This window comes from Pezoporus occidentalis, unplaced genomic scaffold (assembly GCF_034315485.1).
Source record: "Pezoporus occidentalis ecotype Australia unplaced genomic scaffold, CSIRO_AGI_Poc_V1 ctg6, whole genome shotgun sequence".
NCBI lineage: Eukaryota > Metazoa > Chordata > Aves > Psittaciformes > Psittacidae > Pezoporus > Pezoporus occidentalis.
The window spans coordinates 9,616,192-9,631,785 of NW_026915943.1; the positions used below are offsets into that span (position 1 = coordinate 9,616,192).

The 15,594-nt window shown below is 41.7% G+C and overlaps 1 protein-coding gene across 2 annotated transcripts in view; it reads right to left on the reverse strand.

Annotated features, from left to right (window-relative positions):
* The window catches only part of SESN3 (sestrin 3), a 43,647-nt gene that overhangs the window by 12,187 nt on the left and 15,866 nt on the right, over positions 1–15,594 (reverse strand). Inside the window, exons 2-6 of one of the 2 annotated variants that reach the window (XM_062639340.1) lie at positions 8,788–8,853; positions 4,872–5,069; positions 3,964–4,146; positions 3,349–3,585; positions 1,912–2,059 (exon numbers count right to left, since the gene is read on the reverse strand). In XM_062639340.1, the coding sequence (XP_062495324.1) occupies positions 1,912–2,059; positions 3,349–3,585; positions 3,964–4,146; positions 4,872–5,069; positions 8,788–8,853 (832 nt within the window). Of the gene's footprint in view, positions 1–1,911; positions 2,081–3,348; positions 3,586–3,963; positions 4,147–4,871; positions 5,070–8,787; positions 8,854–15,594 lie in introns of both variants that reach the window. The other variant, XM_062639339.1, reaches the window with a different exon arrangement.

Genomic DNA, 15,594 nt, shown 5'->3' on the forward strand with positions numbered 1-15,594 from the left:
CTTAAATCAGGAAGATGAATCCCTTTGGTAAAGCCACTATGCTGGCATAAGAAACAGAACAATGTACCCTTTAAAACAGGATTGCTATGCTGAGCAGGTATGGTGTCAGGAATTACACCAGCTCTGTTCTATAACCGGGAGTATGAGCAACCAGCAAGCAATGCAACACTCCACTTGTAAATACCAGTTGAAGATTATGTGAAAGCAAAGAGCTCTACAGTACATCAGGCTGAAATTCTGCCAGAAGCTTTAGTAACTAAGCATCTTCAAAGAGCTCCAAACCATGTCACTAAGCAAGCGCAGGTTCTCTATCGTGAATCAATCTTTCCCTCCCAAATAAACAGGTGGCGTGATTGTGTAACTACCTCTGCAGAAGTTGACTACTGCATAGCTGACTGCATTTGACCCTGATGTTAAAATCCTGGCTTGCTTCCACATGCATTGACAGAACAGTTGCCATATGTCCACTGTTAGCACCTTGAAAAGTCAGTTAATCTAAGAATTGCAGAAGTGCTTTATCTCCTCTTTGCCTCATTAAACAATCAAAACATAACTGCGTAGGAGGAAGCTCGCACAACATCTGCTGCAGCAAATCCTCAGTGAGGAATAAAAGCCTTGCACATAAACTCTCCTCTCCCCTGACAAGGACTGACCTCCATAAAAGAAGGCCCAACACATCCAGACTCCTTAACTCAAACCAGCAAAAGGCAAAGAGGAAAGTCAACAAAACTATCAGCAACCCTATCAAAAAGCCCCTTCTGTCCCAGACTCCTCTTCTGCATACGCTTGAAGTTGCAAAGACTCTTGGAAAGTCCTGATTTGATAATGAAACTGGAATGGGTGTCTGTTTATCTGCACTGTTGATATTGTCTGTCCAGAGAAAAAGAGCAAGAATAGACAATGTCCATTTCTTAAAATCCAGCCATGACATTGTTGTCTTTATCTTCTTTCAGAGATTTTGAGAGCCACAACACAATCTCTGTGCCAATCCACAACACAGTCTCTCTTTTTTGGGCTCAGTGCACAAAACTAGGTACCTTCAAACACATTTGGTCTGAAGCTATCAAGATCTAAATTCACAGTGTCATTAAAATGTGAAGCATTTTATGGGTCACTTATTAGAAAAACACAAGCTGTCATCTTCAAGTAGCCTATACTATGAGGAAATGGCTGGAGATTCTGATTGTCTTCCATATTCTTTCTTAGAACACTTTTCTTTGGAAAAACAAACCCACCTTCCTGTCTACAGGAAGCAGATTTAATTGTAGGGTGTGTTAGAGGTGAAAGCCTTCAGACCATATGAAGAATACCAGAAAAGAAGCTTTGAGCTCAGAATTTTGAACATCATTTAAGAATAAAAAACCTGTTAAGAATCTCTACCACAAAACAGGCAGTGGAACAGCCCAGTGGTATCATCATTCAGAATGGCAAATCAGAAATGTCCTTTCCAGGTGGGCAACAAATAGTAAAGATGCTGAGTCTCCTCCCAATCCATTTCCTGAACTGAATGTTGTATCTGAAGGCTGCTTATGAGTGTCAGCAAAGTTCTAAACACTGTATAACCTAAACCTGTGAAATATTTGCTGAATATCTACATGAATGAATGGATTTGAAGATACAGGGCATATAAAGAAAGAGAAAATTACACCCAGCTTTTTAGAGAAGCATGCAAGCCTTTTTTTTTTTGTTAATATACAAATGCTAGATTTCAAGTAGCAAAAAGAGTGGTGTTATGTGGCAATCAAGAAATCTTAAGCAGATGAAGCAAGTGACAGGACCACCTTTACTAGACTCCTACTAGACAAGGACAGAATGAAGACATGGACAGAGAAAACTGTAGTCACTGAACTGGCTTCAAGTGTTTAGCTCTTACAAAGCACAAACAGAACAGAGATGGAAAAGCACAAATACCTCCACTAATTACTAGCAGACTCTCCTTCTTCTCCTTTTCAAAGCGAGTTGCCATTTCTTCCTGAGAGGCTTCTTCATCCTCTTTATCTTCTTGTAGCCTCTTCATCCTTTCCATTAAGGCTTCCAGCTCACTTAAAGAATCTGCAATCTGCAAAAACACCATGACATTCTGCAAAATTAGAAGATAGACAACATGTGTCATCTTCAGATTTCATGCTTGACAACAAACGTTCTCAAAAACAGATAGCAGCAGCAAACACAGAAATTCAAGCCAGAATGCATTTTGTCACATACAGCACAGACAAACAGCTTCACACAGCTTTTGGACAGTGAGAGGAAGGGAGCTGGGAAGTGCTGATATAACCTGCCACAGTAATCTCCTGTGGTGGGATTAACAGTTGAAGAGGTAGTGCTTGAACAGTTGCTTATAATACATATTCCATCACGTAGATGGTTTTGGGTTCTGTGATCATTCAGATTTTTCATAGGATAACTTGTTTGGGTTTCCTTTTCCATCTTTTCCTTTTGATTCTGTTTTTCTGCCCATAGCTATAACTGTTTCCTAGTATGCTACTCACTGCTCAGCAAGCAGCATAGTCAGCAGCAGCCCCTTGTCCACTACAAATGGGGAATAAGACATCCCTGTGATTTGAACTAGCATGTCTTACAGCCCAGAAATGTAAGATACAGCAAGTGAACCAAGTAACCACATGTGCACATTGTACTGTCTGTGTCACTGTACTGTGACTCTGCTCATAATTCGATCTTCCATCAAAGGCAATGAGGTGAGTTCCTCAGCTGGCATTAACTCAAGGACATGTCTTCAAAGCATTATAGAGCTACTTTCAGGAAAAAAGTCCCACATTTAAGTTAATTAGGTAGCAATCAAAGTTCTCTATTGGTTGATTCAAGACTGGAACACCAGCAGGAAGAATTAAGTCATTTTATTTCAGACATTTCCTACATAGAAGTGTTCAGACTTGACCTGTTTTGTGATTGCAGGCCTCGAAGTAAAAAATTATCATTGTCATTATTATTATTGTAATAATTATTAAGATGATTATTATTATTATTTCTGTTGGGGCTTTTTTCTTTTTTTTTCTGTATTTCTTTTTTCATTCTACTTTTGGAACATGGATGATACAATGCTTCAGTCAGTGACACGCTATCTGAAAACAAGTTTTAGTCTTGCCCAATGGGTTGTGAGATTAACTATCGAAATCCCCTTGCTCTGACTACCATCCACCATTACAATGTGGTTTTCAATAGGTGACACTGAAAACTGCTGGAGTGAATGTAAAGAGTTACCAGACTCAAGCATTCCAGTAAAGTAGACAAAAACTTTCAAACTACCCAGAAATTCAAACAGGAAAGAATGGAAGAAAGTTTTCTAACGCAAAACAGAGTCAAGCAAAAGAATCTTCTTGCAACACTAACCCCAAAGTTGCTACTTGTGAGGGATGCATTTTCTATGTTGTTGTCATTGGCAAGATCACAGACACAGAAGTTGTTGACTGCTATAAGTCTGACTCCATTAGATGTATCCGGATCTCTCTCTGGATTAATGCCACTACCAAATACAAAACTTGCCAAGGCATGATAATGTGCCAACAGGACAACAGCATGCACCAGTTCAGGAAGAGACCAATTATTTTCCCCAGTCTTGACAAGTTTCTGAAATGAGAATAAAAAAAGTGTAAATGTAAGATTTCTTCCGGACCCCAGCTTTTCTAGAAAACACTTCTAAAAAGGGATCAATTCCTTTCTTCCAAGAATACCATAGTCCTCTTTCACACAAACTCGCACTGGTTGAAAAAGGAGACACCTCATATATCACCTCTTTTCTTTTGGGGTTATTTTAGCCAGTGCTATTCCTAAACAGTAAACCCTGTTGGCTTTGTCACAGAGAATGTATTGGCTTATTCGATGCTCTAGTACTTCCCTGAATGCTTTAACTCAGGGTAATGAAGCCTAACCAGACACTTGCATAGTTCTGAGCAGCTCTTATTACCGGACATTTACCCCTGTTACAGGGCAGGATTGAGCAGGTACCTGAATGTGCTCTTTTGTGATCAGCCAGGGTCGGTGTGCAAGGAGCTTGTTTATTTCATTCAGGTTTTTCAGTCTTTGGGGAATGTATTCCAAACCGTTCAACCACTCTGCAATCCCACCAGTCTTCAGAAACTCATCCACGTGCATATTTATTAGGTAGGAACACTGATGTCTGGCAGCAGCCTGGAACAGTTAAAACAGAGGGAAAAGTGCAGCACATTGGTGTGTAATCTGATTTCGCTGCAGGTGGAAGACACACAAACCCCCAACAATTTCATTCCAAAGTGCCATATTTTATATTCATTTCTATACATATGGAGGATTCTCCAATAAAGATACGATTCATTACATTACTCTGAATTGCAGAACCTAATTTAGGTTGGAAGAGCACTCTAGAGGAGATCTGGTCCACGCCCCTGCTCACAGGAGGGCTGACTTAGATCAAGTTGCTTGGAGCCTTATCCAGACAACATCTCCCTCCTTGGAAGTCACACAACCTCTCTTGGCCCCCATTTACCATTTCATGGTAAATGTTGTTTTCCTAGTGTCCATCTCGCATTTGTTGTGACTTAAATCCACTGCATCTCAACCTACTGCTGCGCACTGAGGGTTAAATATCCAGAAATAAGGTTACACAGTTTTTACTGCACTCTGTAAAACCTCACTCTAGTGGGCATGTGAGAAGTCTATCACTGTGGGAAACAGGGAAACGTACAGTGCCAATTCTCCCTTCTCATTGAAAACCTTCTGGCTGGGCACGCTTTATTCTGATGAAAATCAACTACGCAAATTTGCCCCTTGTCAAAATATCACCCTAGTCTCTCCTTTCTAAAGTCTTCCTTTCTTCTTCTCTTTTAAATACACAATTCAAGGTCACAGAAGAAAATATATAGACATTTGGTACATACCATTATAGCAATGTAGTGCCTATAGGGCAAAGGAAGGGGCCCATCCATGCGCAGCATGTAGAACTGGCTGCGCAGGAAAGACTCCAGGTACTGAGTATGGATGCTCATGACCTGTGTGATGTTGTCCAGGCGACCAGATGTAGAATATTCTTCCACAAGAAGATTAGTACGTTCATCCAAACCATTTGCTTGCATAACCTTGAAAACAAGAGGGAAGAACTTAACAGAGAAAGAGATTTTCTCTAGTTTTAGACCTGCGGAGTAGCATATTGCACTATGAAATGTGTACTTGTGTACCAACTTAAAGGCAATGCTGGATGATCCGGACATATGCTTGTAAATATACATGCTTGCACACGTGCAAATATGCACCTAGAGATGCTACTTGTATACTAAGAACTGAACAACACTCTACACTGTACCTCTGTTATTTTAATATGTTTCTACAAAACTCAAAAGCCATTTTCTTTAGATCTTTCCAAAACAGCTAAACTTGCAGATGCTTAATGTCAAACCTGTACAGAGATCTGGAAGTAAGCAAGAGCTAATGGAAAGTCAAGCCTTTATGGAAGTCAGGCTGTACAGACACACACCACCCCAGCATTCAGCCCTAAAACCAATTTCAAAATTAATGGAGAGGAACTGGGCTATGTAACCAAATTACAGAAACAGCCCTGGCAATCTACCCCTTCTGCGCCTGTATAATTGAAGAGGAGATCAAATGCTAATTTGTCCATAACATTCAAGTATTATTTAGAATAGGAATTTAATGCTTTCTTTAAACAAAAGCTGTTCTTTAATTATTCCAACCAATCCAAACCTTGGGCACGAGATGAAATGAAACAGCAAAAAGAGTAAGTAGCTCTTTCACTGCAAGCCCTGACACAGTATTAGTGCTATTACTCAGTGTTTATCACCAAGAGCAGCCATTCTCAACATGTTCACCACTGAAGTTACAAGCACAAGAAGAGAATACCCAGTATTTATCCTGAAACAGCACAGTATTAAACTAACCAGCTTACTATTGCACACATCATGAGATGAGACATTTTAGCTGGTTTCCTGCACATGAAGAAATGTCGTGGGTTCAGCAGTAGCAGTCATTTTTCCCCTTCTTGGTAGCTGGTGCAGTGCAGTGTTTTGACTTTCAGCTCGGGAACAGAGCTGATAACAAGAATGTTTTGGTTTGGCCAAGGACTTTGTGAGCCTCATGCTCTGCCAGGGGGGAGGGGAAGCCAGGAGGAAGCAGAGACAGGACACCTGACCCAAACTGACCAAAGAGGTATTCCATACCACAGCACGTCATGCCCAGGAGGTAACTGGGAGTTAGCCGGAAGGGCTGGGAGACGGCAGGGTTGGAGGAGGTATCGGTCAGAGCTTGGTCGGGCTGGGGGGGGCGAGTTATCGGTCGGCTGGTGGTGAGATGATGTATTCTCTTCCCTTGTTATTTCCTTTATCATTATTATTATTGGTGGTAGCAGTAGTGATTTGTGTTATACCTTAGTTACTAAACTGTTCTTATCTCAACCCGTGGGAGTTGCATTCTTTTCGATTCTCCTCTCCGTCCTTCCGGGAGCAGGGGGAGGGCAAGAAAAGGGGGGGAAGTGAGTGAACAAGTTACCTGACTGGGTTTAAACCACGACAAGAAACAAAGTGCCTAAAGCCGAGAAGACAAAATGCTTTTGCTGAAATATTCTATTTGTAATATATTTTCCTTCTTTATGATGGGCTGATGAATGGACCATGTCTCAAATATTTTCCCATTAAATCTTATATAGAAGTTACATACAAAGAAACATGAGAAACATGCCACCTTCTTCATTTCTCACCACTTTAGCTGCCTGGTTTAATCTGTGGGCCCAGAAAGCTGTGGTTTAGTGTGAGGGGTCCCTGCCCATGGCAGGGGGGTTGGAACTAGATGATCTTAAGGTCCTTTCCAACCCTAAGGATTTTGTGATTCTATAAAGAAAGGGAAGAAGCAGCTATGCACTTAGGCAGCTCCATCATTTAGCTCTTCACTATGGCAGCTTTTCTTTGTTCTGTATCCAAAATGATTCCTCCTCAGTTTTCCTTAAGAATTTTTTTGCCACTAGAAATCTATTCACACATGAGAGATCATTTTATCTCACTATTGTACATCCCTTGCTCCACTCCAAGGAATCCTCCTTCTTCTTTAGCAAGTGTATCTCCCACGTATTTAAGAGATCATTGTCTCATTTAGTAGTTTCTTGGGGAAAACATAGTTTTAGTGTCCCTGGTAAGGTTTCTAATCTTCTTCAGCTTGCCAGGAGTCTTCCTTGTAACAGTACCAGTTATGAAGAAGAAATTTTGCTGACAAAATCGGAATATAATCCTCTAGGACTGCACTGTTGCTATGTTAGGTACAGCAATATGCCGCATTATTGCTTCTGGGATTTATCTCCACCTATATTACTGTCCTCTTCATACTGTGTATATACTTCCTCCGGATTTATTACCATCCATGGATCTACAAGCACGTTTTTTTATTCTGCTTGTAAAGCTTTATGGTACTTTAACAGGAACCTTTACAATTAGATTGTTATTGCTCTGTCCATATTCTTTCCATTATGACAATAAAGCAGGCTTTGACATGAGCAGCGTTATTATAAAGATTTGTGAGATATTCAGTGTGTCACTAATCTCTTAACTACATCCTTCCTTTCCACTGTATTACTTCATGCCAATGAATGGGGGAAAAAGGTAGCTCTTTGCTTAACAAACAGTATTTCACATTTGTTTGTGATAATGAATACCTATTTTTATCCATACAAGTGAAGGTTCCCTCCTTGTACTGGGTAACCACTGTGGTTACTCCTTTCTGAGAGCTACTCAGTGATTCCTCCTGCACCCTTGACTAGTGCCTTCACCACGTGCATCAGCCACGAAATAAATCCATTAACAATTCTCTCAAAATACATTATCATTTTAGCTACAATTATTTTTCTACTTTCTGTAAAATTACTGACTTCTTGAAACAAATTATTATAAAATTTGACTTCTCCATTTCATCTCATATTTCATACAAGAGAGAAGCCCCCTTCACAATTTGGCTGGCTGGAACTCATTCTGCTCCCCTCTTCCCAAGACTCTTTCTGACATCTTTTGTTTTTTGCTTCTGTATGTTTTCTTTTTGCCAGCCTTTCAACTCTGTTTTTCTTTAAACTCAAAACTTGACAGTGTATAAATGGAGAAAGACTCAGAGAACAGCAGCTATCTCATCGTTCAAAATGTCTTTTTGGCCCTTCTAGCATGTGAATTATCTGCTTTTAGAAACTGCTCAAAACAAAACAAAAGGTCCTAGGTTTATGGCCGGCCATCCCAAATAATTAACTGATCAGTAATTAAGATTCTGTGAAGATCAAGATCACAGAGAACAGTACCACAGCAAAGTTTCTACTTAGTGCATCAAGCTACAAACCAAGGCTTAAGCTGAACATTAAATCGTGGGCAGAAGTCTTGCGTTTGAAGTCAAACCATACCTTCCAACCATAAATCCTCTCAAGAACCACAGTTTTGGTCTGAGTTAAGCCATATTTTCAGGTTCTCTTAAACCGAAGGTCAGACACAGCTCTGAGAGCTATATAATCATATTGCTGCATACTGGATAGGCCTCCCCTTACACCTGGCATTAAGAGAAGTGACCATCCCCCAGGAGAATAGCAGAGCCACTCTCTATTCCAGGAGTGCTGGCAACTGAAACGATGTCAAACGGCACTACTTGTGTGGAAGGACAGGGTGGTTCTTACCCACTGGAGCCTGCTCCAGAGAAACCATCACTTTTGCTTGCAGAGGAGCTCATCCAAATACCATGGACAAGCAGGATCATAAAACTGCCCTTCAGTATTCCCATTTGAAAAGTTGCCACCTGCTCAGCCCAGCTAAACCACAAACTTACTTCGTTCTCTGGTATAAAGGCACTTGGTCCTCTTGTCAGCGGTGGGGAGACTTGTACTCTTTTTTCCTGCAAAACAGCCACATAATTGGGTCAGTGTCAGGAAGAACATACCAACTTGCTTTATCTCATGTGATACGATCTTCAAGGCCTCGATTCGGTTCTCTTTCCCAGGCCACCAGGGTGTTTTACAGCCTGCCAAGGAGGTGAAGCCACCACACAATGTTGGTTAGATCCGTTTTGCAACCTCTGTACTCTGTGCACCCGTTTTGGTAAGGGTAAGGCAGAAAAAAACAGAAATCTGATTCTGACTGATTACAGACAGCTTGAAGATACATGAACAGCAGCAACAAAACATTCGGCACAATATTAAAAGTAGTCATTTACTGGATTGAATGGAAGTTTGGAAAGTGGAAGGGGAAAAAACCTACACTCAGGAAGTTATACCAGCATCTAATCAGATCCTCAGTGTTGAGGAGTGTAAGCACCTTGCATGCCAGATATTGGCATGAAAATCACAGTCCACACGAACCCCAAGACCCAGCTGAAGACTCCTCCTAGGAGCCTGCTCAAACAGCTGCCTTGTTTAGCTGCTGAGACCAGACCCCCCCCCCAGCACAAGCCTTGGTGTGCAAACCCCAGCTAGAAGTCATGAAAGGCCCTGTGAGAATGACATATTTAGTACAGAACAGGCTGACAGCGTAGCAAGGGCCAGAGGGCTTCTTTGATCTAATAGTGGTAAAAAACTGAACTAAGATAAACTGTGGAGGCTTTCATAGTGTGATGGAGAGGTGGAGGGGGCCTGGGGAGGCTGCCTGCTCCGCTAGTTGACCAGGGGCAGAACCAGCAGTCTCCACATCATTCCCAACCAATGTTGGTCCAACCTCCTCTTAAAGAGTTTCTTCTGTCTCCCTTGGTCATTTATTTCAGTGACTAACTCCTTGGATTGTTAGAAAGTTTTCCTAATGTCCTACCTAAATTTGCCTTGCACTAATTTAAAGCAGCTGCTTCTTGTCTTCTTTTCCTCTTTACGGTTATATTCCACCCACCTGGGAACTATGGCTGCACACTTTCTCAAGTCCCTAATTGCACTGCAACACTGGTGACTCTTAATAAGTTATCCATCAACAGCAGTATCGGACTTGCATACTAAATATTTCACGCCCCTAATGCAAAAGTCCAAGGTTTTCCATAACAAATGGCCTTTAAATACCTCTATGAGGGGGGCTTAAGCTTAACTGCCATGTGCACGAACAGCAGCGCTGGTCCCAGAAGGAGCATGCCACCAATTTCCACACAGGAAAATGAAGCCATTGGAGCTGCGTAACTATTGTCCTCATCTTTAAAAACATCCTGTCCTTTCTAAATTAGATTATGAAAAAACATGCAAAAAAATCAGCAGTGATTATTCAGGAAAGATGTTCCAAAGCAAACTCTTGCAGGACAATTACATTTGTGACTTTGTAATAATTAACTGCTAAAAGATGCAGAAATAAGCTGGATCTACTGTATGAAGCCCAGCAGCCAGAAGATAACTTACTGCAATTGCTGCCTGCTGTCACAGCCCCCAGAATCCCGTGAAATACTTCTTATATTTCAAAGGTACTCAGTCTGAGGCAAGAAGACAGGGTGTAGAGAGAGCAGGTGTCTGTACATGTAAGCCCTTCATCAGACACCTACACAAGGCAGAGGAAGACATCTTCTAGCTTGAAATACACAATCCTGACAGCAGCCAGTCATTCCTGCCAACATTAAAAACAAGAAATGCTTTCCAAGATTACTATTAAGGTTGTATTTTATGTGTTTTATGAAGTTTAAAATCTTCATTCCATACACATCAGAGCTGACCCACTGCCTTCCCCATCTTGCTCTCTGACCTATACCCTGCTGCTTCAGGTTCTGCAAAGAAAACCTCAAACCCAGATCAGGGCAAAAAAGTGCATACACTTCTAGCAGGAGCTGGGCTCCAGTCTGCTGTTTCCCCATTCAATGTGACTGCCATTGACCCTGCAGATAAGCTACTGCTGAGAAGGAAAGGAGGAAATGGTACTTGCGTGGATGAACATAGGCAAGTACCTCCAATTCCTGTGAACGATGACAGAAAGCCCAGTCAGACATGAAAAATGGGGTGTGTTAAATAAACTACAAAAATGACAAAACCCAGCTCCTTTTGGGTGGTGGCAGTTCTAAAAAACACAAGCCTGGAAAAAACAGGCAAAGCACCAAAACAAGAATAAAACACCCAAAGTCCTAAACATGGTAATTCAAGTTGGTGAGTCTAATCACAGCATGCTTCCAGGGAGCTGTTTTATTCTGCATTAGAAATGTATACTCTTCCCTTCCATCAACACGTAAGATTATTTTGCCTTCACGCCAAAGATTTTATTTTATTAAAACTGGTTAAAACAAGCTTGTCAGAAGAAAAAGATCAAATGTCATCTGGTTGCACAAGTTCTCAGGATGCTATTAATAAAAAGTTTTGGAAGTTTGCAAGCACTAAGAATGATAACATTGGCTTTGTTGAGCTGTAGATAAGAACCACTGTTTCTGGGCATGCTTTATCTAAAGCAGTGATTTAAGGCCTACCTAAGAACCCAAATATGAAAAACTACGTATGGGAATTAGAAAGCAACGTTGCAGATATACAGTCCTTTGTGGAGAAAATTCTTGCGAAGCTGCTTCGTTCCCAAGAAAGCAGGTTTGTTTTCCTGTCCAACGAGTCTTTGCAGGTCACACTAACTACCACCAAGTCAGCCAGGGTCCCAAATATCTTATTTGAAATTGGATCTTATGCTAAGTGGCTGAAGCAAGAAACAGGTTGCTCAGCAACTAAAATGCTGATTATCAGCCATCTTCTGCTTCACTTTCCGCCAGAAACACACTGCTGGAGTATAAGCAAGTTACCTTAAAAGGTTTGCAGCCAATTCCATTTACATTAAGACTAGTGCTTTTTTGGGGGGTGCTTCTTTCGAAGGAAAAGATGATGAAGAGCTTCAAAGATAAGCAGAGAAAACCGAGCAGGTTACTGGGAGAAGGGCAAGCAAGAGCCTAGAAGCAGGTTTTGCAGTAGCACACTGCAGTGACGGACAGCAGAATGACACCTTTGCAGACCACAGAAGAGCTGCTGCAGGAATCCATGAAGAATCAGCTCCGAGCACACTTCATCAGTGACTTGCTTTCTGTCCTTAAGCTGCAATTGCAATGGCGTTGGGAGCTTTTGCAGGAATGTTAAAGGTGACAAAGTAGAACCATTTCCCATTCGCATGCCTATAATCTGCAAGGAACACCTTCATCCTTGGGCGAGCTCTGCCTAAACCCCAGAGAGCCAAAAGCTGCCACTTGCCATCTCAGGGGTTTATATTTAGCTGTGGCACTGACCACACACCCTCCCTGCAGAGCCAAGAGGCTGCAGGCACTAGGACATGGCACCTGCATCCCAAATAGCTGCCGGGCTGCTGCACCAAAGGAAGGGATGCCAGAGCCACTTGGCTATGAAGCCCAAGCGGGAGCAATCATGAGCCAGTGCCAGGACAGCAAGGTGGCTTTCCTCCTTGCCTGCAGCAAAAGAAATAACCCTTCTTCCTCTTCGCTATCACATGAATCACCACGTCCTCAGGCTTTAAAGAAATGGCTATTTTTAGTGAGCTGTAAAAGGAGGCAGTCTGATGTGAGAACAGAGCCCCTCGCTGGTGGCGCAGATGGAACAGCTGGTTTAGGAAGTGCTTCTCAATACCCATGAAAACAAAACACAGGAGAGATGCAAGTGGTTGCATTGATGAGGGTGTACGGGAGCTTCCAACACACTTGGCACATAAAATCTAATTCACCCTGAAGTCAGTATCAAGGTGGTCATGCCGTGACTTCGGTGGTGTGGGTGTAAGTCACTGGGAAGAAACATTTTGTGAGCCATGGCAATGATTCCCTGTGAACTGTCAGAGCACGGCAAGAGAATGGGCAACACCCAGAAAGGGGCTCAGAGCCACCACTCTGACTAAACCTGCCACCACCACAAAGACATCAGGATAACAAACAGCACTAGATCACTTATAAAGCCTAAGGGCATCCCAAAATTAGCTGCTTCTGAAGAACAACCTCTTTTTCCTAAACAAACAGGGATTTTCTGACGGGGTAATGGGATGAGTATGTATTTCTTATTCATTACACTGTTTTTTACACTATAATCTACAAGCAATTTTGCTACCATCTAGCATCTTGAAAGGATCTTTGTTATTTAAATTCATGGTCTAGCTCTTTATAATGCACATTATCATCTTTGGCAATAACCTGAGTCAAGTCTGTCACTGGGTGGTGAACTGGGCGTCCTGTTTTTTGAAACAATTTCCATAAAGAAAAGCCAAAAGAGAAAATGTGAAAAGGAGTAACTGGAGTGATGCACAACACTTTATTTGCTGACAGTGCAGTTACTTCATGACTGACCCATTCTTATAATTAAACCCAGGACCCATCTCCAGAAGCAATAGAGATGTTCAGAATAAACAATGTCAAAATGTTAAGAGTTCACAAAGCAAAGTCCTAGCCTACAGTCATTTGTTAAGGGTATTTCAAGCGATTTTGCAACGGTTTCTTCCTCTTAACAGACTGTACAACTCCAAATATGCAAACTAAGCAATAAAGATGAAAATTAGCAGAGGAAGTCAAACAGTAGGAAATCTTTTTTATGGAACAGCATTTCAGAATACTTAAACCAGTCACTTTTAACATGAAGAATTTGGCATCTTTGTGCTTAACAGCTGATGAAGTGTTGTAAGGAGCTGGGAAGAGAGCCAGCACAGTACAATTGATGGGGAGCTTTTACTCTGGTAACAGGTTACAGCCCTTTTGGATTTCACACAATAAAAGGAAGCCTATCCCAAGTTCCCAATCCCTCCACCAGCTATTAAGAACACAATCCACACTAATTAGAAACCAAAGGGCAGCAATTTCTACCCCAGCCAAGATGGATGACCAGGCAACAGAAGTCCAGCGGCAGTTCCTTGATCTTTGACAGATACCTTCTTTATTTAAGAAGGCTGAAATGTGTTTTGTGTTTTTGTCAGAATAGTCCTGAATATATCAAGTAAAAGACACTTAACCTTAAGGTAACTGAAGCAGAGTACATCTAACTGAGAAAGTAAAGCTGAGACTTCTGACTGGAAAAATGGGAAGATCTTGATGGCATTTCCTCAACTACAGATGCTAAGTCAAACCTAGACATTGATTATTAACACATGAAAAGGATAAGAGACAAACAGCAACTTTTCTAATTCCTCATTACTAGAGAATCAATTCTATGTAATTTACGCCAAATCTCAACATCTGAGTTCTCCATGTCCCTGCCCCCGGCAGAGGGTTTGGAACTAGATGATCTTAAGGCCCTTTCCAACCCCAACTATTTGACGATTCTATGATTCTATGTCCCAGTTCTTATCAGATATCGAGGGTGAAACTCAACTGACCAAACACAGACATACAAATCAGAGTTAGCCAGCTGGATCCTGGTTACAGCTTAGAAGGGTGATGTTTAACTCAGGATGAGATCAACTGTGAATTGTGCCATGGAAAGGCCTCATTTTCCTCCACAGACTAAGAGGAATCCATGGCTAACAAGGTCAACCACAGTGGTCTGAAGATAGGCAAGACGCCAAAGAGACAACAAAAGGTCTTCTGGTCTACTTCAGCCTTCAGGAAAAAAAGAAACAAGGCTTCCCTCCTCAGTCCATGGAGAACCTCACCTCCTTTCCTCCCCACACACACAACAGTAACACTGAAGTTAGTGTGGTCCCCAAGAAGTGCCCTCAGGACAGGAGATCTTGAGATCATCAAGATGACTCAAATCCTTCAAAAGCATGGAAGAGTGTTTTCTATGTTTCAATAGCATCAGGTAGCAAGAGCAAAAGCTACAGTGGAAAATTACAGTGGTTTAAGCTAGGACTTGCTTTATCCGTACCTTGGCCCACTTCCACCTTCAGCTTTAGTCAAAGTCTGACATATTGAGACAGACCTATATTATCTGGTTTGGGGAACATAAGCCTTTAGCCACTAAATTGTCAAAACTGCATTGAGTTAATCTGCCTCATCATCAGCCAGGACAGCAATGCTTGCTAATGAAGAGCCTCTGAAGCAGCACAGCATATCCTTTAATCCGCAGCTTCCCATGCAGAGGGCTGCTTCATCCTGCCTGAGCACAGCCCATCTTGCCAAGCCTGGTTTCACTCTGCCAGCAGGGTCCCATGTGCCCAGAGGCATGCTTAGCATGGGAAGGGCAGCAACCGTGGTCACGCATATGGTCTCCATCCTCCTACAGAGAGACTGTATCAACTTCCCTACTTGGTCCATGCAGCAAACCATCGCCAACGGGTAGAACAAACATCTGACAGAAAGTAGAGATAAACCAGCAGCTTCTTTGACAGGCCTGAATTAATACCTATATTAACTACTGATTGCATAGCCTCTTTACAAGACAGCAACTGAATGGTTAAATACTTCAATTCATAAAGGCACACACATTTGATTTATTCGGCATACTGCCAATCAGAGAGGCATATCTGGTGGATATTAAAACACACACAAAAAAAGAGAGAAAACCCCCTAGGGTTATGTAAATCCATCATGTATCTCTGGCAGAACTGCCTCCCAAGAATGCTCTACAGAATTTTTAATAGAAGTATTGTCTGAAAATACATGCCTTGTAAACAAGGAAAATTGAATGGTATTCATCCATGCTGTAAATGCATAATGGCATCCTTCGACTGTGAAGAAAGTGGCTTAGTTCTGTTTTTTTTGTAAAGTATTTCAAAATGGCTTATGTTT